The sequence below is a fragment of the Lucilia cuprina genome, chromosome 4 (assembly GCF_022045245.1).
Source record: "Lucilia cuprina isolate Lc7/37 chromosome 4, ASM2204524v1, whole genome shotgun sequence".
Taxonomy (NCBI): Eukaryota; Metazoa; Arthropoda; class Insecta; order Diptera; family Calliphoridae; genus Lucilia; species Lucilia cuprina.
Window position 1 is genome coordinate 97,754,012 of NC_060952.1, and position 26,204 is coordinate 97,780,215.

At 28.4% G+C, this 26,204-nt stretch overlaps 2 protein-coding genes across 6 annotated transcripts; both read right to left on the reverse strand.

The window, feature by feature from the left end:
- Positions 1–767: 767 nt before the first annotated feature.
- On the reverse strand, positions 768–18,963 carry LOC111680328 (transmembrane protein 165). Of its 5 annotated transcripts, none has more exons than XM_023441964.2 (6): positions 18,921–18,963; positions 11,506–11,858; positions 10,433–10,870; positions 8,178–8,891; positions 1,214–1,396; positions 768–1,145 (listed from the first exon to the last, which is right to left on the reverse strand). In XM_023441964.2, exons 2-6 carry the CDS (start codon positions 11,683–11,685, stop codon positions 966–968), a joined length of 1,695 nt encoding a protein of 564 aa, XP_023297732.2. In that variant the 5' UTR covers positions 11,686–11,858; positions 18,921–18,963; the 3' UTR covers positions 768–965. The 5 variants fall into 5 exon arrangements, with proteins under 5 accessions (XP_023297732.2, XP_046804663.1, XP_023297731.2 ...); XM_046948707.1 differs by lacking the exon at positions 18,921–18,963 and adding an exon at positions 18,534–18,872; XM_023441963.2 differs by lacking the exon at positions 18,921–18,963 and adding an exon at positions 18,427–18,872.
- Positions 18,964–20,558: 1,595 nt separating this feature from the next.
- LOC111680331 (insulin-like growth factor 1 receptor) lies at positions 20,559–25,305 on the reverse strand. The gene is made up of 10 exons (XM_023441968.2): positions 24,293–25,305; positions 23,622–23,888; positions 23,328–23,562; positions 23,120–23,267; positions 22,854–23,056; positions 21,762–21,948; positions 21,477–21,693; positions 21,339–21,411; positions 21,108–21,261; positions 20,559–21,048 (listed from the first exon to the last, which is right to left on the reverse strand). Exons 1-10 carry the CDS (start codon positions 24,818–24,820, stop codon positions 20,616–20,618), a joined length of 2,445 nt encoding a protein of 814 aa, XP_023297736.2. The 5' UTR covers positions 24,821–25,305; the 3' UTR covers positions 20,559–20,615.
- Between the last annotated feature and the right edge of the window lie 899 nt (positions 25,306–26,204).

The following is a 26,204-nucleotide window of genomic DNA, read 5'->3' on the forward strand; positions in this document are numbered from 1 at the left end:
CCACCTTAAAGTATACCAATCGGCTCAGAATCATTTGTCGATTTGTCTGAGTCGATTTAGCTATGTCCTTCCGCCCATGTAAACCTTGTTATCAAACTACAGGTCGCAATTTTGAAGATAATTCGATGAAATTTGGTACATGATATTCTATTGTCCCAGGGATGAAACCTATTGAAAACGGTCCATTATTTCACCTAGGCCCCATACAACTGTACCCCCGATTAGGGCTTGTAAACCTTGTTATCAAACTGCAGCAATTTTAGAGGTAATTCCGTACTAATTCGGTACCATAGACGAGGCCTATTGAAAATGGTTAACATCGGTCCATTATTTTACCTAGGCCCCAAATAATGCTTTGTTATGAAAACTAAATCACATTATATTCGGCCTCGCCCGACTACAACTTCTTACCAGCAATAATTGTATTAGTTCCACAACAATGAGTTCCAAAGCGCTAGATGATGTTTGTTCGAAATTTTCACCTTCGAACTGGTTATGAAGAAGAGTTCTATTTAAAGTGCAATAACGTTTTATAATAAAGTATTATTCCAACACAATTTTTAAAATATTTTATCTCGATCACAAATCTGAGACAAATTTTAAAGATCACACATTTGAATGAAATAAAAGTCACAGCGAAATTCTTTCTTGTTAAATAAAAACATTCATTATTTTCTTTTCATATACATATTTCTTAAAGACTACATTTTTTCATTTCATTTCTTCAATTGCAATTTCAATGATTTAACATTTTTTGTTTAAATTACTTTTCTTAAATTCTCATTACACAAACAAAAAATACTACATGAAACAATATTAATAAAAAAACAAAAAAATATATATAAATATAAATCGTATCAGTGTGTTGTAGCTTAATTTTAAACAATTACAATGCTGCAGGTAATTAAAGACTTTGGATTCTAATAGTCGTCAAATACATGAGCGTTAAACGGATAGCTATAGGTTTAAATATCATCGGGACGTACAATTAAGGCATAAAGAGCAAAACCTAGGAACACTATGCCGCCAACAATGGTAACAGTACGTACAGAAATTTTGGCAGCCACCATGCGGCCACCGATCACAGCCAAACCAGTACAAATGGAATGACCAATAACACCACCAGCAGTAACACCATAGGCATTCTAGGAAAGAAAAAAAATAAAATTAAAATTCCTTATTTATTAAAAATATGTAATGTTAAAGTTGTTACCTTGCTAGCGGCCAAAATAATGGTGGTCAATTGTGAGCGATCACCCCATTCGGCTAAGAAAGTCATTGTAAAAGCTTGCATTAAAACCCGTGTAGTTAAATAAGCTGCACCTTTTTTGGTATTTTTACGTACAACACCGCTTTCAGGATCTTGGATCAAGGTGGAGGTAACATCACGTTCCAGCTGCAATTGAAAGGGAGAAAAGAGGAAAAATGGAAAAAGTAGAATTTATTAGAAATTTTATTTTTATTTATTTATTTATTTATTTATTCAAAAACAATGGCCGTAAGCCGATAGGGCCTAATTGGCTAGTCTACAATTAAATATACTTATAATACAAAAATATTATTGGTACATTATTTAGTAAGAAAATATAACATATATTTATAATTTTTTTAATTATAATTTTCTTATTTTTAATAGTTAGACTTGAAGTTTTGCACACACTGATTAGGATTCTATAAATTGGTGAAAATAAAGATAATATTATTAGCCTAAAAATGACAGTAAAACATAATAGGAGCGAAATGCAATAAGGTTATATAAAAGATTTTTTGCAACAAATGAGTTATACCAATTAAATATTTTATAAAAACTTAGGGGAAATGGCTGTACAATATACATTTACATAGTGGAATATCATTAAAAATAGGCTCAGGGTTAGTTATGAATTCGACAAAAAAATATTTTTAAATGCATATAATGAATGTGAGAATTTACGTTCCTGGTAAGGAATAACAGTATTCCATAAGCGCGCTATGTTAACTCGAAATGATCTCGTCATAAATAATGAAACATGTGCTGGACATATTAAAGAATGTGTTCTATTTGAAATAGCAAAGTTAAATTTATTCTGCAAATAGTCAGGTTTACCATATTTTATAGTTTTAAAAAAGAAAATCATTTTTCTCAACTGAACATATCGAAAGAAACTACAACCAAGTAAATCAACGTAATATTGAGAAACATGATCACTAATCCGAAGTCCATAAATATAACGTACTACACTATTAAAGGATCTTTTTAATCTGTCAATGTTGGAGTTTGAGGTACATGAGTAAACTTCAATACCATAAATTAATAACGGTAAACACAATGATAAAGCAACACGACGTTTTATTGAAGAGGGCAAGTAAAAACCAATATTATATAACTTTCTCAATGTCCAAGATATTCGTGAAATTACTGAATTTATATGAAAACTAAATGTTAGCTTATCATCCAAAATAATACCAAGTGTTTTATAATGAGGAACAATTTCTAATACTTCGTTATTCAGAATAATGTTTAAAGAAATAGATTGTTTAGAAAATACCATTACCTTGCATTTCATGGCATTTAGTTGTAAGAAGTTACGTTTTGACCAATCAACTAAAAGATCAAGTTCAGAATTAATATGCGCCTCAGAATTTTGTAGAGATAATAAGTCAAACGTTGATAAAAGCTGTATGTCATCAGCATAGGTATAACATTTCAAGAAATTTAATTCATGATAAATGTATTTATATATAACAAAATAATAATGGCCCTAACATTGACCCTTGTGGCACACCTCGGTAAATTGGAATCCTACTAGAAACTTCACGTTCTATTTGAACAAATTGACTGCGACCATGTAAGAAAGAGTAAATGAGTTTACAGGCACTTGAACTATAACCAAATGTATGTGAGAGCTTATGGATCAACAATGAATGATTAATCGAGTCGAATGCCTTACAATAATCCAAAAAAATAAAATAAACTACTAACCAAACCTTGTCGAAGTTTTCCCTAATAGTTTCCGTGATTTCCAGAAGTGTGCCAGTAGTACTAAATCCTTTCCTAAAACCTGATTGATGTGGATGAATCAAACTACAACTATTTAGATGATGTAACATTTGTTCCCTAATAATTAGTTCCAAAACTTTTGAACAGACTGACAAAATACTGATAGGACGATAGTCCGAACAATTCCTAGGAATCTTAACTTTAGGAATCGGTACAATCCTACCAACCTTCCAAATTTTAGGAACTACCGATGTTGTCAACACCCTGTTAATAATAAATGTTAAATGTTTTAAAATAGGCAGTATTATGAATTTAAGAAATTTAATATGAATTTGATCAGCACCTACCGCTTGAGATTTGATACTTAAAACTGCATTTAAAACATCAGTTTCCGTAACATTTGCAAAAGTAAATCCTTCAGAGGAAGGTAAATGGTCAAGACCACCATCAGCAGTTCCAGCCATACGGAAAATTCATTAAACTCGTTCAGTGAAATAGGAAACCGTTCATTTCCTGGTGATTTCACAATTCCTATAGATTTAATCTGCTGCACCATAACTGTTTCTGATCACATGTAGAAAAAAATCTTAAACAGTACTTCCTGCGAACACCTCTTATGATGGTTTTTAATCTGTTTCTAGCTCTGCGATAAGCTTCAAAATTCCTATCAGACCTATTTTCCCTGTAGGCACGATATGTCAGATCTCTAATACGCTTAGCACTACAAATACACTCTTCATTCATCCAATTATGTACAACGCTTTTAACTACTCTACGATTTGGTACATTATCCTCAAACAAACGATTTAAATTGGAATTAAAACATTCTACACTCTCGTCAACATTCAAACTATCATAGACGCCAGAAAAATTCATAGATTCTAATTGAAGTAAACATTGGTCGTAGCTAAGATTTGAATAATCCCTACAAAGGTATATATCCGGATTTTTAAACTGAGAAATATTATATGTTATAAATATTGCCGCATGATAGGAATTTAGAGCAGGTATTTGAAATTGATGTTTACTACTAACTAATTCTATGTCAGAGACTATAGATAAAATCTATAAGTGATGTAGATAATTGTTGAGGAGAATAATGTGTGGGTAAAGAATTGTGAACTATATATAACGACAGTCGCTCGCAAATTTCGCGAACAATAGCACCATTAATAAAAAGGTTTATATTAAAATCGCCCATCAAAATTATATTATTATACCCAGAAGAGAAATTTTCAAGGACCCTTTCACAACAAAGGAATTGACCATTAGGAAGATATATAACACCTAACAAAGCTACTGAATTGTCCTCTAAAATTATCTCCACGAAAAGTGATTCAACATTAACATCATATTGTTCATCAAAAATATTACCAGTCTTTAAATTATTCCGTATGTATAAGCAAACCCCCCCGCCTCTACAACCACTTCTATCCTTTCTAAAAAGTTTAAAACCAGGAATTGACACAGCCGAATCATAAATAAACTCCTTATACCATGTTTCCGTTATACCAACGGCATCAATATCGCAATCCATTATCAAGTTACGAATTTCATCAAATTTAGTGCTATTTTCTCTAGGAACCAAACTTTGTGCATTGAAGTGTAGAATATTAAAGTTTGCAGAGTTTATTACAGCATTAATTTTACTGCCATCAGAGGCAATTTCACCTAAATTCTCACCTAAATTCATCATAAACCCTAAAGTGTGCACGAAAATCAATATTTTAAAAGTTTTTTTTTTTTAAATGAGCTGGTGTTTTGTTTCTATTTGTTTTTTCTTTGAGACGATAAAAAATATATATGATTTCAAGACAAAAAAATTAGTAAAAATTAAACAAAAAGAGATTAAAATAATATTAATAAAAAAGCTAACTAAATATTTAAAATTAAGAAATATTAAGAGGCTTTTAGGTGATACCAAATGAAAAAGATTTCTTTAAAATATTAAATTTATTTTTTTTTTTAAATTTCGAATTGTTTTTTTTTAGAAATGGTAATTCTGATAGTATTTCTTGAGAATAATTGAGAATTGAGTTTAAAATCAGAACTGTAAAAGGGTTTTGGTTTGTTTTGGGGGTTTTGAAATTTTAAGTTTTTTTTTTTTTAGAGAAAGTGAGGAATTTAAAAGTTTAGAGAGGGTAATAGGGAATTGTGTTAGTGAACATTTTGTTATAGAATTAATATAGACATTTTGTGAATGTTTAGTTTAGACTATTAATGTTTAATAACTTTATCTTTTATCTTTTTAGATTATTTTTTTCTAAAATTGTTAAACAATTTCAACATTTTGATAATTTTTTCATTGTATTTTTAATGTAGTTAATCATAATCGAAGTGCGTTTTATTAAGTTCGCTAAATTAATATATTCTAAATATTTGGAGCCAAATTAGTGTTAAAGCAATCTAGTTAAATTGATCGTAATTTTCCTTTTGAAATGACGATATTCGAAATCGATCAGAAAATCTCATTTATTTTAGTTTAATTTTGAAATAAGTTTTCATTACAAAACTAATTGCGATTAAACTATAAAAGATCGAATTTTCTACTAAAAATAAATGTTTAACCTCGGTAGGTTGTGGCCTCCGGTAGGTTAGTGTTATAGTCTGGTAGACTGGTGCGTTCGATTTCAATCTGGTTAAGGAGCGTACAACAGATCCGATAGAGGCCTAGTAAATCTATAATTTAAATTCGTTCTAAAAATCTATATTTTTTTGTTATTTTTGTACTAAAACTTTGTTTTAAAAGGCTAATTTTAAACTATAATTAGGATTTATTCTAAAAATTCAATTTAGTAATTAAATTTACATTATGTACAAAACCGAAGAATGTTCCTTTTAGTACTTTCGTACTTTTTAGTACGAATTTGTTTTAAAAACTCGAATTTTTACTAATAAACCAATTTTGTACGAAAAGGTAAAATTTTATACAAAATATTTTATTTTGTACTAAAAATCAAAAAAATTCAATACAAAAATACGAATTTTTACTAAATATTTAATTTTGTACTAGAAATTATACATTCAAATAATGATAAAATTCTGATTTTAAATAAACAATTTAATTTTGTACTAAAATTTTATTTTTTTTCCAAAATTTAATTTGTATTAATAATAATTTTTTCCAAAAAGTTTGAATTTTGTAAAAATAGTCTAATTTTGTACTAAAATGTCTAAAATCTGTACTAAAAATTCTTTATTTTGTAATCCAAATTCAATTTCTATTTATAATCTTTTTTTTTAAGTTTGATTATGTAAAAATAGTACATACGATTTTGTACAAAAATTTTTATAAAAAATTTGTACAAATGTTTGTTAATGATAGTTTTCTACTAAAATAACAATTTTGTACTAAAATTCTAATAATTTTATAATAAAATTTTAAGTTTATACTAAACTTTTGAGCTTGTACTTAAATTTTGAGTTTGAACTAAAAATTTAGATTTTGTACTAAAAACCCGATTTCATACTAAAAAATTGATTTTGTATTAAGAAATCAATTTTGTACTAAAAATTCAATTTTGTACTATAAATTACAATTTAGTAATAAAAACTACAATTTTGTCTAAAAACATTTCGCACTTAAAAACTCCAGTTTACTCCAAGTTTAGTTTCATTCTAGAAAACATATTTTGTACTAAAAATGGAATTTGTAGTAATTTTTGTTTTAATTAATGTTGTACTCAAAAATAATTTTTTTTTATAAGAATTACAATTTTGTACTAAAGCAGTTCGTAACATAAGACTACATTTTGTAATAAAAATCCCATTTTGTACTAAAAATATGATTTCTTACTAAAACTCCGACTTTGATCTTAAAACAGGCTTTGAACTAAAAAAACGATTTTAAACTAAAATACCAATTCTGAAATAAAAACCTGATTGAATTATTTTTTTCAAAAAATATATTAAATCAAATTGTTAACCAAGAATTCTACTTTCTATATTAACTGACTCTCTCTTAAGCGAAAGAACATGTTCATTTTTACAAAAGCATTGTTTTTAATATATTTATAAGAACGAAAATGTTATTTCGATATTGTAAAACAGGCTGTAAAAATACATTTGTCCAATTCACAATCAATGTCGTATCGTTGTAATTTTTCGAAACAAAAACAATTCAATTATAAAAAAAAATTACAACATACTACGATACTACCGTACAACACCGATTGTGAATTCGACTATTATTTCAATAACAATAAAATTCTATAGGAAAAATGTTGTTAATTTATCAATAAAATTAAATTTTTCCCAAAAAAAATACAATTTTACTAAAACTCTAAAATTGCACAAAAAAACTACTAATTCACTTAAAAGAAAAACTAAAATTAATTACATTCCAATAACAAACTTTTTCTAAGTAATCAAAATTATGCATTCAATTGGAAAGAATAAAAATTAAAAAGTTCTCTCAGATTCTCTTGTAAGTACTAATAGCTATTTGAGAATTGCTGTATTGCATATGTTATTCAATTAAGTGTATATTATAAATGTATCCCTCAAATATCATATCTGCTTTAAGAAAGCCTTAAATTTTGCCTTCAACTTTTGCTAATTTTTTAATTAAAAACTATTCTTTTTATAAAATACTAACACCTGCTATAAAAACTGTTATTAAATGTTTAAAACTGTATTAAAAGTAATTAGTTAAATTTGGAAAATTGGTAAATATTTCACAAAAACAAAAAAAAAAAAAAATAAAATAAAATAATTATGCAGCCAACCAACCAATACATCCCAGCCAGTAGTTAACGTAATTAATAAATAACAAAATTAATAAACAAAATATAACAGAAATGATTATGAAAATAAATTAGTAAAATTAAAAAAAAAATAATTAACCAACATATAACCAGAAAAAAAAAACAGAACAGCGTGTGATAAATAAATGCAAAGTAATGGATAATGAATGAATAAAGAAGGTATTGGTTAGAATGTTAAGTTAACAAAAATAAACTTATGAAAGTGCAGTAACCAAATAACAAAAATGTTTTTTTTTTGCTTTTTTTTGGGAATATGGGTTCATTGTACACAAAACTTATGAGAGATGATTAAAAAAAGAAGTAAAATTATGTATATATGTATAATTATATAACACACAAAAAAATATGTGGAGTTATTAAGAGAGAAAGAGAAAAGAAAACAAAAACATAATAATATAAACAACGTCTTAAGTACTAGAAAAGACGCTAACCCGTTTTTTGTTGCCGCCAACTTGTTTCAACTCGCCATTGGACTGACCAGCAGCAACACCAGTTGCCGAGTTGAGGCCCAAGCTAGTTATACTATTGATACTATGGACACTGCCGCTGGTGGTTAAAACATTGCCATTCATTTGTTTATTCAAGGAGCGCTGCTTATTAAAATTAGCAGTAGCAGAAGCAGAATGCACCAAGACTCCACCATTAGAGTCATTGTGATTATGTTTTCTCGAAGGTGTACCACCATTGCTGGCATTATTGTTATTATTATTGTTGTTGTTGTTGTTAATACTATTATTATATCTAAGCTTATGATTAATAGAAGTATCATCATCACAATTAGTTTGATTCGTTTGATTCGATAAGGCGGACGCCGATAGAGCTGGACTGCTATGAAAGGTTGACAGTTTGAGAGCCTCCTCACCAGTGAGAAAGTCATCCGTATCGCTATTGCCGGAAGAGTCAGCCAAGACAGCAGTTACTTCATCATCTTTGTCCTTATTCAATTCACAGCCATTTGTGTTGTTATGAGCAGATGAGAGTTGTTTGCGTTGACGATGCTGCATTTCCGGATTCTTGGCAGTGGCCAGAGCTGTTGGAGTAGCAGTTGAGGCGCCAGCGCCGCATTCTAAATCTGCATCCTCCTTATCCGAATTACTATTTTTACGTTTGGCCTCACTGTCGCCACCACGCTTCGAGCGGAAGAGCTATAGTCACAACAACACATGACAATTAAGAGGCCAATTTTCAATTTCATTTGTTGGTTTTCATAATGGATAAAAAGGGGAGGAATTTATACAAGGATTTAATTTTTGTATTTTTGTCAATTAAAGGAGTGAAGTTTATTTGTTTTTGTGGCATTGGTGATAACAATAGTTGCAGTAGTTGTAGAGTGGTAGAAGTAGGTGATTTGTTTTTATTTTTGGGTTATTCCAAATCACCACACATTCAAGAGAAGAAAAAAAATACAAAAAAATAAATAAAAAAAAAATCGCATTAAAACGATTGGACAAACAAAATTCATTTAATCATCTTCATCATCATAATCATCATTAGTTAAGTAAATTCTTGTTTTATAAGTTTTTGTTTGTTGTATTATTTTGTTTGAAAATTAATTAATTTTTATGATTTGCATTTGCAATTACATTGAGTAGAGTATCTTTGAGTTGACAAAAGAAAAATAAATTTAAATTATGCAATATATATATATTTTTTTTTTTTGGTTAAGCGGGAGTAAGGGCTTATGGTAGGAATTGGAATATTAGGAAAAGGAGTGTTTAGGATATTTTGCAGTAGCTGTTAAAAAGGCTCAGAAACAAAAATCATTGCAACATAATAATAGATTAAGAAAGGGATAGATAGATAAATTAAGAAAATGGGAGCAAAAATTAATCAGAAATTAAACATAAAAATTTAAACAATGTTAGTTACAATAGTCAAGGTCGAAAGTTGAAGCACAGAAAAACTAAGGTAAACGCAACTCTGTTTAACTTTTTAAGAATTATAGAAAACGTTTGTTTTGATAGATTAATAAACTAATGTTAAATATTGTTTTAATTTTAATACTATTCATTCTTGTTCAGTCTCCTTATAAAAATTCTATTCAAAAAGAATTCCTAATTCATTCCTATTTATTTGTAACAAAATTACAATTTTTTTTAAAAAAAATTTCTATAAACCGTCCAAAACATGCCAAATGAATTTTAAATTATTAATAAAAATTGCATATAAATTTATTAACAAAAACTTTCGTAATTTTGTTTTAAGGATATTTGAAAATGCATTAAAATAATTAGTAAATTTTGAAATGTTAAAAAGATTGGGATTAAAAGGATGAGAAAATAGGAGTAACATAGTATGTATTAGAAATTACCCCATATTTTTTTAAAAATTTTCATACAAAGTTAGTTAAATTACTAAACAAAACGTAATTTTGAATAAAATTAATATTTGCATAACAAAATTTGGAAAATTTTTTCAATAAAACAAATTAAAAAAAACTTAATATTTAAAAATTAAAGCCCAACTACTACTACAGTGAGTTTGAAAATAAAAAAGGTAGCTTAAAAAAGATAGAGAGCGTGTTTGTTTGTTTTTACATGCAAAATAAATAAAAAAAAATTATAATAATACCAACAGCAAAAAAAAATAGTAGTGCTTTAGCAAAAATAATAAAAGTAAAAAAAAAAAAAAAACAGTGACACTCCAACACAGAAAAAAAATAAAACAGGAACACACAAACACTTACCTCATCTTCACGTTTACGCAAATCCGATTGTACTTCTTCCAATTCCTCTTGAGCATCGGTGGCCTTCATGAAATAACCTTCATAGATCATTTTTAAACCGAAAATGGCAAACAACGCCGTTGAAATGTAATATGTATAGACCTTAGGAATAATTGTAGCAGCCATGCCAAACACCACCGAGAGTACGGTCATTAGGGCCAAGGCTGTTATGGCACCGGTAAAGACCACTAAGCGTGGATGGCGCATGGCCATAATGGCTGCTATGAAAAATGTCTTATCACCTAACTCTGTAAATAGAATTACAGAGATGGACGCAGTAAATGCGTCCAAAAAGCCGGAGTTTGCTTGGGTATCTTTTGTTGTATCTGCGTTTGCTAAATCATTGGCCACATCGAATTGTTCGTCTTTAACTAAAATTGCGTCGTCAAGGGCGGATTTCTACAAGAGAAAGTTGGAAATTTAATAAATTATTTAGATGAAGATTTTTTAAAGATTTTAATAAAACATCTAGAACTAAATATGAACTGAACCAGAACTAAACAAAAACTGAACTAGAACTGAACTAGAACTGAACTAGAACTGAATTAGAACTGAACTAGAACTGAACTAGAACTGAACTAGAACTGAACTAGAACTGAACTAGAACTGAACTAGAACTGAACTAGAACTGAACTAGAACTGAACTAGAACTGAACTAGAACTGAACTAGAACTGAACTAGAACTGAACTAGAACTGAACTAGAACTGAACTAGAACTGAACTAAAACTGAACTAAAACTGAACTAGAACTGAACTAGAATTGAACTAGAACTGAGCTAGAACTGAACTAGAACTGAACTTGAACTGAACTAGAACGGAACTAGAACTGAACTAGAACTGAATTAGGACTATTTAAAAAAATAACATTTTTAAAATCACTTTTTTTTTGTACACATAATATTTCGTCCCACTTTAATTGTTTGTAACGTATGGATTTTTTTATATTATCAGTAATTTCGGCGATTTTCCCGATAAAAATTAATATGTATATCTTATCAAATCACATAAAAAATCGTAATAATTAGTCTACTTACTGTTTGCATTCCCATTGCCTGAGCTGTTTCATCGCTATATTTTGGTTCTATCTCTGCCAAACATATTGTAGAGAACGTCAAAACGGCCATCATTGCTAATAACATATGCAATTTAGCCGAGCGTTTCAAATAGACATTGTGTCTAGTGGTCTGCCAAAAATATGATTGATTCTGTGACATCTTACGGCTGTATGATGATTAATAACTTTGTTTTACTTCTTTAGAGATGAATTATCACAGTAATGTAATAATCGAGTGGTTTATATTTAAAATTTTCCTTTTACTTTTTTTTAGTTTTTTATTCTTATTTATTAGGGAGACACGTAACACGTTAGTTCCCTACACTTTGAGTTCTGAAATAAGAAAGAAATTAAAAATATGATTGCATTAATTATATTTTTTTTTTTTAAATTTAACTACATATAGTCTTTTTAGACAACGACATTTATCAGAAATCCCTTGTTGATTTAAATGCCAAGATAAGAGAAACATCAGTGTCTGAAGCGTAATAATAACAATGAAATAAACATATACATATAAGGTAGTTAAATTTTGTTGTTAATTGTTGTTTTAAACGTTCAAGTAGTGTGTATACAATTGTAGTACAATATGTTTGTACGACGTACTACTTATAACAAATATCAGATAAAAATCAAACGTTAATAGGACAACGGTTCGCAATGATGTTTTTTTTTCATTTTTGGCGAATTCTAATTTTTATCTTAATTTGTTGTTGACTAATTTTAAAAGTATGAGTTAAAGTTTGTTAAAGTTTATCATCAGTTACCAAGTACTTGAACAACAGTACTTCTCGTAAGAATTATGATGCGTTAAAAGATTTCATCAGCTTATTACCCTAAATTTATCGTCAAATTATTTTAACTAAACAACAAACTTATAAAATGTATAAAAAATGCTATGAAAATTAATTTAAGTCTGAATCATTTTTCTTAAAATTGGAGCGAGGAAATTATTATCAAAATTTGTAAACATTTCTGAATCAATGAGTAAAAAGTACATTTAAAGAATTTCTAATTATATCCTTCCCCAATTTAGTGTGAAAGGTATATCGGGTTTTTGGGTAAAGATTGTAACGCACAATAATGATGCAATACCCTTCTTTAATATTACTAATTATGTTAGACTTATTTTCTTATTAAAAACAACAGGTCTCAATTTGATCCATTATTTTACCTAGAAATACATCCGAACGCCCTGAAAAGGATATTGTGCGTTCCCACGACAATTGGATTTCCGCTCGGGAACGACCCGATTTTCAATTGGCCAACGATTGTCAGGGAAGAACAATAGAATCTTGTAGTTCTATATTTAGTTAAACTAGTACTAGTATCTTTAGCACTCTAACGAAATGATAACATTTTTGGCCGACAAAATTTGAAAATGTCAAAATCCTTGGAACCAGAGAAAGTATACTTAAGTTTTAAGCAAATCTGTTTTTAAATATAACTTAAAAATTGTTCCTCCATAATAGCCCATCAAAATCTTTACTTACTCGGTAAGTAAGCAAGTAATATTGGAGAAAAGTGTAAGTAGTAACTTTTTGGGTGAATAACTACTTATTTTTGTTCGACGATGTCCAAAAATGACTGGTACAAATCTCATTACCCAACTTTTCTGGATTTAAAACTGGGTTGTCAGTTATTTCTTATGTTTGCTAGTCTATTCTCTTATTCAATGCCCCATTAAAAAGTAATTTTATCATTATATCGGGAATGGTTTCAATACAAATGTAAATATCAACATTTCTTGAAAAAACTCCCAAAATCGACTACGGTTAGAAACACTATATAATTCCTTATTGGACATACACTATCGACAATTGACTATAAAGTCTATTCAAAAAAAAATTAATTTATGTTATTGATAACGAGAACTCATTACCAAGTAATGTATGAAATAACTACATTACCTTCAGTACACGTTACCAAACCTTTGTTACCAGGCGAAACTTCGATAAAATGCTCTTCAAATTACCTCAAGCAAATAACAAATTATCCTGTTATTTTTTTATTAATAAAACACTCAAAAACAATGACTCAAAATATTAGATCTGTTCAATAACCAAAAAAACTCTTAAAAAGAACATAAAAACTTCAGTAGAAAATACTTTTGAGAATGTGTTCTATTGTTGCAAGTTAAATTTTGTATTTAATCCAACAATTCATTGCTGAATTTCTTATCATATTTGTTTGTTTTTAAAGAAAAAATGATTGAAAAGTAAATATTTTAAAATTAACATATAATCTAGGCAAATTTTAAATATTTTGAAATCTTGAGTTAATTTTAAATTAGATATGTATTTAAAATGTCACCGTCATACAGATCATTCCTTTGTCTACTTAAAAATTGTTATTTTTAAATTAAATTAACAAAATTTTCCTATTTTTTGAGTATTAAGTACGAAAAGAATTTTTGAAAATTTTTAATTTAATAACTTCGTTATAAATGAACAAACCTATTGTAATCTTCCAGACACAAATATGATGGCGCGAATCAACGTATTTCTTCATAACGCACATTTCTCAATCGTTAAAAAAATAAAAATCAATTAAATGAAATTTATGTATCTAACAGTAAACAATTGATTAAAGGCTGATAAGAATTGCTAGGTGACTACCAAAATAAACAGTTTATTTATACAAAAGAATATAAAACACGCTTATTAGGTCAATAATCGCGAAAATACAACTAGGAGCACAAAAAAAAGCAAGAAACAAAAGTTTTCTACATAAACCATTATACAAACATAATCCTTGATAACTTTATTTGAAATAATTAAGGTTTATTAAAATATTTCTACGTTGTTTTCATTAATCGTATTTTTTTACTTAATTATGAGCTTTTCACAATATTCTACTTATCACAGTACTATCTATCATATGTACGTAGATGATTCAACGATTATAATTCACACTATAAATTTTTCTGTGTTTATTTATTTATTTTTATGTATGGCCATTAACTATACTCTCTTCTAGTCACGTCCACTTTTATTTTAATTGTTCCTGATAAGATTTTCTTTTATTTATAAATAGTAAAACAAAACAAAAGTTTTCATAGTAGTTCATGTACAATACCAGTTAGCTTGAGAAATTTGATAAATGAATATAATATTAAAAAACATATTTTCTGATTTATTAATCTAGTCAGTTTTAGTTAAGTTCTTGTTCAGTACTAGTTCAGTTCTAGATTAATTCTAGTTTAGATCTAGTTTACTGATCTAGTTTAATTCTAGATCAGTTCTAGTTCAGTTCTAGTTCATTTCTAGTTCAGTTCTAGTTCAGTTCTTGTTCAGTTCTAGTTCTAGTTCAGTTCAAGTTCAGTTTTAGTTCAGTTCTAGTTCAGATCTAGTTCAGTTCTAGTTCAGTTCTAGTTCAGTTCTAGTTCAGTTCTAGTTCAGTTCTAGTTCAGTTCTAGTTCAGTTCTAGTTCAGTTCTAGTTCAGTTCTAGTTCAGTTCTAGTTCAGTTCTAGTTCAGTTCTAGTTCAGTTCTAGTTCAGTTCTAGTTCAGTTCTAGTTCAGTTCTAGTTCAGTTCTAGTTCAGTTCTAGTGCAGTTCTAATTCTAATTCTAGTTCAGTTCTAGTTTATTTCTAGTTCAGTTCTAGTTCAGTTTTAGTTTAGTTCTACTTCATTACTTGATCAGTACCAGTTCAGTTATAGTTTAGTTCAAGATCATTTCTAGTTCCGTTCTAGTACAGTATAAGTTTAGTTCTTGATGAGTTCCAGTTCAGTTATAGTTTATTTAAAGATCATTTCTAGTTCAGTTCTATTTCAGTACAAGTTAAGTTCTAGTTCAGTTCTTGATTAGTTCCAGTTCAGTTATAGTTTAGTTAAAGATCATTCCTAGTTCTATTCAGTTCTAGTTCAATTCTAATTCGGTTTAAGTTCATTAAGATATCAATAACGTACATTTTTCATAAAATAGTCTACAAGGCACCAACTTTTACACAGTAACATAAAAAATTACAATAATTATAAAAATAAATATTTTGTTTACAATTCCCGATTTGTTATTGTAAAACCATAAAAGAAATAAATAGATAAAAAACTTTTTTAAATAAAATTAAAAAAAGCGTCATCACATTTTTCTCAATTATTTTTACGTGAAATCTAATTTTAAACAGCAAGTACTAATATTGTAATGATATAAAGTTTATTGCACTGTTAATGGTTAAATAAAAACTTATTTCAGTAATAAGAAAATGATTTAACTGTAACACATTGCAAAAATGTTTAAAACTGAAAGCTTTCAGACTGACAGAAAGATAACGTCGTATTTAAAATGTTAATTTATTTATAATGTTATAATTTCAGAATAAATATAATAATCAGAACAGTGATAGGGATAATAAAGTTAAGAAATATTATTCAATTTAGAATATTTATAGCAAGACAATGTGCAAAAACATTTTTAGTTAAAAAAAATGGCTTATCACTATTACTGGTTAAAAATTTCAACTTTATTAAATCAAGCTAATTGTTAAATAGAAATATTTGTTTGCTTTAGTTTTTAAATTTGAGCAACAATTTTTATACAATAATTTTGCTTTATAATTTTGGTTTAAGTCATTAGCGTTTCAACATTCAGGGTTAAATATTAGAAAAAGTTTAAAGAGAAATAATTAAAAAACGTTAATTCGCAATTATTTATCTTAAAGCAATAATAACAAATGTAATTCCCTAACAAATACTACCAGAACACTACCACCACCATTATCACTTTGTTAATGAAACGATAAACAAGTTGTGGTAATTTTTATTTTATGTTATAATTAAAACTGACTATATTAAGGGGGAACAACATTCTCAAATCAAATAACATTTAAAATTCTGTTTACAACTGTTGTTTTATACGTTTTAAGATAAATTAATTGAAATAAAACGGTAAAAGTCGAATGTTTGGCATAGTATTTAAAGGAAAATTCCCGCAAATTCTTGTAAAGTTTTTATAAATATTGTATCTAGGTAAATAATTGCATAATGAAAAATAAATTTCTTTTATTTTAAAAATAATTTTAAAATAAAATAAATATTAAAAAAAATGTTTCAAAACATATTTCATTTCATTTAAATTTTAAATGTAGGGTATTGAAGCAAAAAAGAGAAAACCAGACTTCATTTTTGCTGCCAAATAAAACATTCAAAAGAACATTGAACTAAAAATCTCCTTTCCAAAAATAATTTGGAAATACAACACAACGTAACAATATATACAGTAAATCAACTAAGTTTTTTGCCTACCTTTTTTTTAAGAGAATTTTGTTTTTTGTTCATAAATAAAATTCGAATAAACAGGTAAAAAGTAAATATATGTTTTCCAATTAAAAATAGAGATTGTGTAAAATGGGAAAAAATTAGAAAAAATATTATAATACAAATTTTGGTGCATTTGTTGTTGCATTTTATTATTTTTCATCAGAATTTGCATGTCAATAAAGTATTTTGCATATTAAGAATTCCGGTTAATTTCATTGGGGTTTTCAAATTATTTTTTTAATTATTTTTGGAATTTATTGTTTTATTGTTAAAAGGAAAAGTGTTAAATATTTTTCAATTGCAATTTGCAAAAATCATATCCTCATTGGGTGAAAATGAGATGTCATTTGCCTTAAAATATTTAAAGGATAATGATGAGTTTAGATTTCTAGAAGATGTGTAAATCAATAAAATATAATTATGAAATGTTTAATCAATAACATTAAAAAATACAAAAAAGAGTAATAGATGAAATGATCCAAAGAATTATTAGAAAAAACGCACTGAGTGCTCATTCAAAATCTTTAACTGCCAAAGGGTGGCGACTTGTATCCAAGGAAAACTATTGGACTTCTGATTTATCTTTTTCAAAATCTATATACGAACTAGGAGGAACACTATGTTTAAATTTAGACCTCTAAACAGACCTTAGATTGCTTGGAACCAATGTAAAGTGAAGTGTCGTGTAGTACAGGAAAAATACCTAATTTAGATATTTTAAAATAAAAAACCAAAATACTTTATTGACCCAAAAAAATTAACAATACGTTCACATTTTATTAAAAATTTCGTTAATTTCTATAACGATTTTACTTTTTATGGTAGAAAATTAAAATATAAGATATTCTTTAAAAAATACAACAAACAAATTGCTTTATTTTGCTAAAAATAATTGTTCACATAAAGTTTTTTCTTAAAATTTATAAAATTTTACATAGGCAAATTACTTAATTGATTCACTGTATGTACAATAATAAACAAGTAGCCGACCATATAAGACAATACACCAGATCTGTGTTATTTAAAAAAATATGCATTTTAGTAATTTATTGATGAAAAATTACTATTCCAAAAAATGCCTATATAGGCATAAAAAGCCCAAATTGGATGTTCTTGGGATATAACATACGCATGACCTAAACTTAATGGAAATTGCGTACAGGGTTTACATGGACATGCACCCTGATGGACAGATAGACATAGGCTAGATTCTTATTCGATCGATATACTTTAAGCATATAATAATCTCTTCAATGTGGTGATGTAGGGTGTCATTAAATAACAAATTAACATTATTATTTTGTTACTTTCATCTTTAGCTTGTTTTCCTTTTAATAATTTATAATTTAATTCTATTCTACTCCACACGCAAATCTGTTCAATCGTTTCATTTATTTATTCTTTCCGTTTAAATAAATGACTCCCCTAGTCATTCTCAACATTGACGCAAGCAGCGACGCGGCATACAGCCATTGTGACCAGTCATCAGCTAGCACACGAAATAGAAAAATATTGCAAAAAAACAAATCTAAATAAACTGATTTTATTTTCAATACAAAATACACATATTCACTTTGACTGGTTAAATTGTTTATGATTAAATGTTGTTTTATGCAGAGGAAGGAGGCTTTCAATTATACGTACATACGTTAATGTCTATAATTGGGGGCAGCAGTAAAGAACAATTAATACTAGATATTTTCTGCATTTTCTATTAATTGTATTTAAATATTTTTAGAATAGATATGTACATTTAAAAATGTTTTTAATTTAATATATTCTTTTCGTGTTGTTTATTTAAAAATCCCGCTACTTTGTAATCACATAACACTATAAATTTTAATATTCTTTTTTGATTAATTTTCTTCTTTTAGTCCGATTATTGCTGACGTAAAGTAGTTTTTTTTTGTCCCGTTTTCTTATATTTAACCAACCAGCAGCCCTTTAGGGAACAAAAAGATTTTAGGCACTTTGAAATAAAGAGTTATCTTATCAACTTTTATTTTTCTATATGTTTAATATTATTGTTTTTATTCGTTTTAATTAATTGTTTAATATTTTCTTTAAATTTTCATTAATTTACGCCACAGTTTTTTATTTTTCTTCTGGCAAAAAAACAATTCTTTTCAATAACTTACTTTTCTCAAAGTGTGAATGCGAATGAATGAAAAAGAATGAGAGGAAAAAATGAAATGTCAATTTATGAGTGCTGCCATATGGTTTTATGTGTGTTTGGTATAAGATTACCATATTTGCAGTTTTTCTCAGTCTGGGCTGGAAAATTTAATCATCTCGAGACTATAAGTTTAGTTTTCAGAACTTTATCTTAAATTTTTGAATTTAACTTAAAGCCGGAAGTCCACACTACGCGCCTTCGAGTCAAAGCATTAGGTGTTTTTCATACTTGCTTCGCATTCTACGCTTCTAGTTACATGCTACGCTTTTTAAACAATTTTTAAGTTATTTATTCATCTTATATTGAAAAAATCAGTTTTTCTAAAGCTTTTATTATTGTTTCATTATTAAACTCATTAATATATTAAAATTGAAAAATATGCATTAAAAAAGAATATAAAATTTCAATATTAGCTGACAATGTTCGTGCACCGCTTGTGACGCAGTAGAGTTGAAAGTAGTACTTCAAGCATTCTAAGTGTCAAGCATTTATTCAATGTTTGTATTTATATTAGGCTTCTATAGTTGAAACGAAAAGTCGACTTTTCGACTTTTTGCATTTTATGAAAAGTCGACTTTTCGACTTTTTGCATATTATAAAAAGTCGACATTTCGACTTTCGACCTTTTGCATTTAGTTAAAAGTCGATTTTTCGACTTTTTTCATTCAATTAAAAGTCGATTTTTCAACTTTTCGACTTTTAATATTTTATAAATAGTCGACTTTTCGACTTTTTTTCAAATTTTCCCGACTTTTTCCTACTTTTCGACTTTTTTTCGACTATTTTCGACTTTTTTCGACTTTCCGACTTTTCGACTTTTATTTACAAAGTCGACTTTTTTCATAGGCGATAGTCGAGTTATGGAACAAAATAGTCGACTTCGACTTTTCGACTTTTTTCGACAAAAAGTCGATTGTTCGAATATTCGAAAGTCGATTTATAGAACCCTAATTTATATGAGAGCGGTCACAATCCATACGTCAAACTGCACGAATTACAATAGTTGAAAAATATTCTTTGGCGTTCGAAAATGAGAAATAACAATTTGTTGACCTTTTTGTATTGTTTAAATGTGGTTAGTGTGTGTGTGAAATTATTGGTACAAATTTTTTAAATTAAACCATATTTAATTATTTTTTTTAAACATTATACATTACGTAATTTACATTGCTTAGCTTTCAGTTGCAGTTGGGCTCAAAGTACTGAATATGTTTGACACTTCAGCCTTTACTTTTACAGTTGTGGTATTTTATCGATATTGTTCTTCTTAATCCGTTTACATTTGATACTCTGCAATAAAGTTTAACGGTTTTTGTTGACGCATAAGTATGGCATTACTAAAACACTGTATTACCAGTTGTAATGAACTTTGTTACCATTATTATTAACATATTTCTTTTTAGATACAATTCACAATACTGATTTATCAAAATGAAAGAAGGAAAAAACTGTGATTTTGTGTTTTTGTCAGTGCAAAAGGATGCACTTATTACATCACACAACCACCTTTAAATGAAAAAACGTTGCTATTTTTTTAAATTTTCAATGATATTCAAGTCAAATTCCTACAACAAAAAAAAAAAAAAAATTTACAAAATCATTGTTTCTATTTTAACTTTTATTTTGATAAAATTATGTTTATTACACATTAAACAACTTACAACTTATGCATTGATAAGTTATCCAATATTGTTTGCAAACGTTTGCTCACTGTCTCCGCTAATATAACCTTTTCCGGACCACAGCCATTGGCTAAATCTTTGACACACGCTCTCAAACTAATGCGATATGTCTGTTCGGGTTCTAAATTATTCAATATATAGGAGTGACGATGACCAGGTATTTCAATGGCATCCTCATATCTTTCCAACGGTATGCACTTGTTTTCCGTTTGATCTTGTATATTGGGATTTGATTGATTGCATACTGGATAGGGATGAGGTAAAATGTAGGTTTCTTTGGCTTCTTCTTGCTTTATTATGGTTTGATTACGCAATTTATTGTAAGCCTTCTCGGCACGAGCTTCTCCAGTTTCATTGCTGTCCGATTTAATGCAAGCCGCTTGTCCGGAAGATTTGCTTTTTTGGAATCTTTGGTTTAAGAAACAACATTAGGAAAAGTGAAAGATTTAGTTTTTGCGAAAACTTACAGCAAATTACTTAAGGCATCTTTGTAGAGCCATTGCACTTTATTATGATAATCATCTACATGGGGAGTGGCAATTATCGATTCTACATCAAGTTTAGGACATTGACAAAGTTCTTCTTTATTTTGATAAATGGAGTCTGTGAGAATTGTGTCATCTTTTTGTAAAAAGATACATTTAACGGAAATATTAATAACTTTTGTTAAATTATGAGGAATTTCAAAAACTATTTACTTGTTACTTCATACTGCAAAATATATTTTTCTATAATGCCATTGGGAATACGTGGTGGCCACCAATGAACTTCCTGTTTTGAAAAAAACGGCGACTTTTAAAATTTGAACCATGTAATTTTAAACAATTTGTACTCACAATTTCCTTTGTGGACAGTTTGTGTGTATACATCTTTGCCACCTTTTCTGGCTTGGCGGGTTGAGTTTGAAAATATTCTATTTCCGAGACATGTTCCGCATAGTAAGGATAATCCATGGTGGTCAAACTTTTAACAAAGTAAGCATATTGTGTTGCCGGTTTAAGATGCTTTAAAATATGACGTCTACGTTGGCTAATAACGACATCGGTCATCCAACTAAAATTAGAATAAATTTAAAGGTTATTAAAGTTTTATTGGGGGAATTATAGAGTTTAAATAATTACCTATCTCTGCCACAACCATGACGACCATCGAATTTTGTTACATTCCTCTCAGGAGCCTCTTTATAATAGTAAGTGTAACCGATTAGTAGACTAAACTCTTCTGGAACCATAAGATCAACTTGTACGACAGCGGAATTTGAATTGAAATCGGTAATATTGGCTGTAAGATCTCGTATGTCTGGACCGCCTAAAAAGGGGAAAGAAAAATGAATTTACAAAAAATCGTATAATAAAATTTAGAATAATTCTATCAAGCATAAGTTTCTATAAAAGGTTTTCTACAAGATTTTCTATATAAAAGTCTTCCAACAAATGATTATCTATAGAAAATTCTTCAATTATGTAATATTTGACTAGTAACATACAACATACAAAAACGTACAAAAATATTGGTCCAATACCCACCTTAAAGTATACCGATCGATTCAGAATCATTTTTTGAGTCGATTGAGACATGTCCGTCCGTCTGTCCGGCTGGCTGTCCATGTAAACCTTGTGCGCAAGGTACAGGCTGCAATTTTCAAGTTAATTTGATGAATTTTGGACCATACATGTTTTTTGGCACAGGGACGAAGCCTATTGAAAATGGTTGAAATCGGTCCATTATTTCACCTAGCCCCCATACAACCATAATTACGTCCAATATTCAATTATCTCTCTAAAAATTGACACAAATAAGTTTTATATAAGTATAAATGACACTGCAGATTTTCGTAAGGATTGGCCTTATTTGACCCCAGCCCCCATACAAACCCCCCTTCAAAAAATGTCTTAAACTTCTAAAATTGACTTGTAACCATTTGTATCGCAATGAAACTGAACAAAACTAACTGTTATTTAAAAATATATCCTTTTCCCAAAATTTACCGATAATCGGCCCATATTTGACCTATATAAAGCCTCATTTAGAAATTTTGTTTTCTTTTTATCAATAAATTGCTTAAATATTTTGGAATAATATTCAACATAAAATTTTCTTTATAAAAAGTAAAAATTTAAATAAATATACTCATGGTGTAGGGTATTATATGGTCGGCCATGCCCGACTATACTTTCCTACTTGTTTTCCAAATAAAAGATTATTAAACTTACATACTACTCTTTCGCCATTTGAATTTCGGGAAGCATCCTTAATCGTTATTTTAGTACATTCTTTAAAACTACTCTGTAAATCGGTAATTTTTTCATAACACAATCGTGGATTGAAATGGAAATAAATACAGCCCTGTAAAATGGCCACTCTACCGAGCCATAATTCTTCCAAATAATGATTGTTAACCATATAAAGGGAATACCTGGAAAAAATTTAAAAAAAATTGTAATAAATCAACAATTAAGTTACTGATTTCTAAACATACTTATTTTCTATCAATTCCGAACCTCTTATAGTATGGAGATTTTTAAAGAAATGTAGAGATACAATTTGTGGTGAACTTAATATCTTCAAATAACCGGTAATTTCGTTTAAATTGCGAAAAGCATGTTCCAAATTTTGTATTAAGGGTTCTGTAAAAAATTAAAGAAAATTACATTTTTTTACATTATTATGTCTTCATTAAGACTTACTGTGAATCTCATATAATTCTATGGTCAAGGAACCCTCGATCGTACTACAATCAGCCAAACCTTCCAAGTCATCTATAGTGTGTACTACAAAATTACCAGTACAATTTAAAGCACATGAAATTTTGCCATTTTTCTTTACTTCCACATAATGTTTGGGACATTCTTTCACACATTCCATGCCCAATTGCTTCAGTTTCAATTGAGTGCAATCACTTACACATTGTCTTTTATAGGCCTTTTTAAGAAATATATAATTGTAATAAATAATAAAAATGTTGTCCCTTGGAAACTCACCAATCTATATTTGGGCGGTAAACAATTATCTACACAACCTCTCTCAGACACATATTTTGTACAATGTCTGCAGTTGCTATCCGAGCATGAAGTCAAGCAACTGCTTCTACCGCCTTGTTTGTAACACTTTTTACCATCTATATAATCTAAAGTGGTTTTTTGGAATTTTCCCATAGACCAGCATTTTTTGTGACGATTAACCTCGATTGTATCCAGTTCATCCTGATAGGTGTAACACAGAGGACATTGATTTGGGGATTTATTGTTCTGTAAATAAAATTATTTTTATTTTTTAGTAGAAAGAGAACTAGAACAGAACTAGAACAGAACTAGAACAGAACTAGAACAGAACTAGAACAGAACTAGAACAGAACTAGAACAGAACTAGAACAGAACTAGAACAGAACTAGAACAGAACTAGAACAGAACTAGAACAGAACTAGAACAGAACTAGAACAGAACTAGAACAGAACTAGAACAGAACTAGAACAGAACTAGAACAGAACTAGAACAGAACTAGAACAGAACTAGAACAGAACTAGAACAGAACAGTAACGGAACTATGACTAAAACGTTTCTATAAAAGCTTCAATTGAAACATAATTTAGAAAAGACATTTTTATTAAAATTTATTGTTTAATTCATATTAATAGTTCGATTGTATTACTCACCTTCATTACATAGTAATACTGTTTTGTGTTATTACCCAAAATCGAAACCCAATTAATGGTGTGTGTAAAACACAATGAAGGATTCGACTCAACACGTATAGAACCCTTCAAAACACGCAATAAATTCACCAAACCAATATTTTTTAAATCGCGATTTTCCAAAATAATCAAAGCATATTGATCGTACAACAGTTCAACACCACGTATAACCACCAGTTTTGGAAATAGTCTTTCCAAACTATCAAGACCCTCAACACGGTACACTAATAAATATTCACTTATTTCCTCTATATTTGAGGCTTTAACATGCTCCAAGGCCTGAGGAGTAAATTGCATTTGTACTATACGCACATAGCCAGTGATGACAGTACAATTTTGCAGTTTATTAAAATCTTTAATCGATCGTATTGTGACAGATTCACAGATGACCTCCTTAAAGGGGGCGACATCTTTTTGTTTGGCATTAGCCTGTTGTTGACAGGCACAACAAATGTAGAGGATGAATAATAGTAAGAAATATTTCTGCATTTTATTTGGAATCAAATTTTATCATATAACTAAGACAAGACAACATTACTCGTATTTCACTATAAGACACGACACTTTACTTTACGTCATTCATTCACTGTTTAAGTTGACATTTGACCTCGAGGCAAGTAGTTGTTATTTATTTATTATTATTGGTTATATAGTTGTAGTTGTTTTGAAAACGCCAACAATTGTGTTGTTTTGCTGTCGTCTTTTAATTATTTAATTGAAAACTTGACCTCTAAATAGACGACAAAACACTAGAGTCATGTTTCTTCTTTCTGTGACGTCTATGACAAAGATTCGCTTATAATTGAAATGCAATTTTTAATTGTATTTTCTTTTAAAGATTTATAAATATAGTTATAGTATTATATTCAAATTTATTTTTTAATTAATTAATTTAATTTTTTTATGTTTTTTTTATACTTATTTTTTCTTAAGAATTTTTTTTATTGCGCTTGTGTTCACCCTTCTATTGTTCAATTTTAACTGATTCTTCTGAGCTGTTCTTTTGATATGAGATACATTTTTTTGTATGAGTTTCGTTTTATTTTTCGGTTGTTATTGAATGGTCTTTAACTTCTATGAGAAAAAGTTCGTTTCATTTAATTAATTTTTGTACGGAGAGACCAACAAAAGATCAATCGAAGATTGTTTTAACCCATTGAGGGTGATATTGCCTTTTTATAAACAAAAATAAACTCTTTATGCAGAATTTGTTTTCTAAAACTTTTTTAAATTTATAATCTTATTGGATAAAATTTATAGTCTTCTGATAAAAATTTTAGATCCCGAGATTTTATAAAATTTTTAGTCCCCTTAAGGGTTTAAAGTTTAGCGAGAGAGAGAGATTCATTTCATATGCTCTCATTCACATGTGCGTGTTGTAAGCCTTTAAGGAACGATACAAACAATAAGGAAGATAAATTTTATTTGTTCCAGACGCAGAGCTGCCAAAAGTTTTCATAAGTTGAAAAAAGTTTCATTGGCAAAAAAATTTCTTTAATATATTTCTTTAGAAAATTTGCTATAGAAAAATTCTATTGGTAAATATTTTTCTATAGAAAAATTTCATTAGTGATTTCTTTTTAAATTTAATTTGTTGATTTGATGATTTTCCTATAGTAAACTTTCATTTGTCAGCATTGTTCTATAAAAATATATATTTTTGAAAAATTTTCTTTAGAAAAATTTCTTTGGTGTAGATTTTTTATGGAAAGCTGTCACTGGTGTAGGTTTTCCTTAAAAAGCTTTAATTGGTGAAAAGTTGTGTATAAAATACTTTCATTGTTGAACAATTTTCTGTAAAAACTTTTACTGTTGAAAAAAAATTTCATTGTTGAACAATTTTCTATAAAAAGCTTTTTTTGTCTGAACCGTT

Coding starts and splice junctions, on each gene's coding strand:
- LOC111680328 (XM_023441964.2), bottom strand. CDS start 11,685: ATGTCACAGAATCAATCATATTTTTGGCAGACCACTAGACACAATGTC. Junction 10,871..11,505: donor AGGCAATGGGAATGCAAACA/GTAAGTAGACTA, acceptor TTTCTCTTGTAG/AAATCCGCCCTTGACGACGC. Junction 1,397..8,177: donor TTGGCGGCAACAAAAAACGG/GTTAGCGTCTTT, acceptor TTTCAATTGCAG/CTGGAACGTGATGTTACCTC.
- LOC111680331 (XM_023441968.2), bottom strand. CDS start 24,820: ATGCAGAAATATTTCTTACTATTATTCATCCTCTACATTTGTTGTGCC. Junction 21,694..21,761: donor CATGGTTGTGGCAGAGATAG/GTAATTATTTAA, acceptor TTCTAATTTTAG/TTGGATGACCGATGTCGTTA. Junction 21,262..21,338: donor TTTGCAGTATGAAGTAACAA/GTAAATAGTTTT, acceptor TTTTACAAAAAG/ATGACACAATTCTCACAGAC.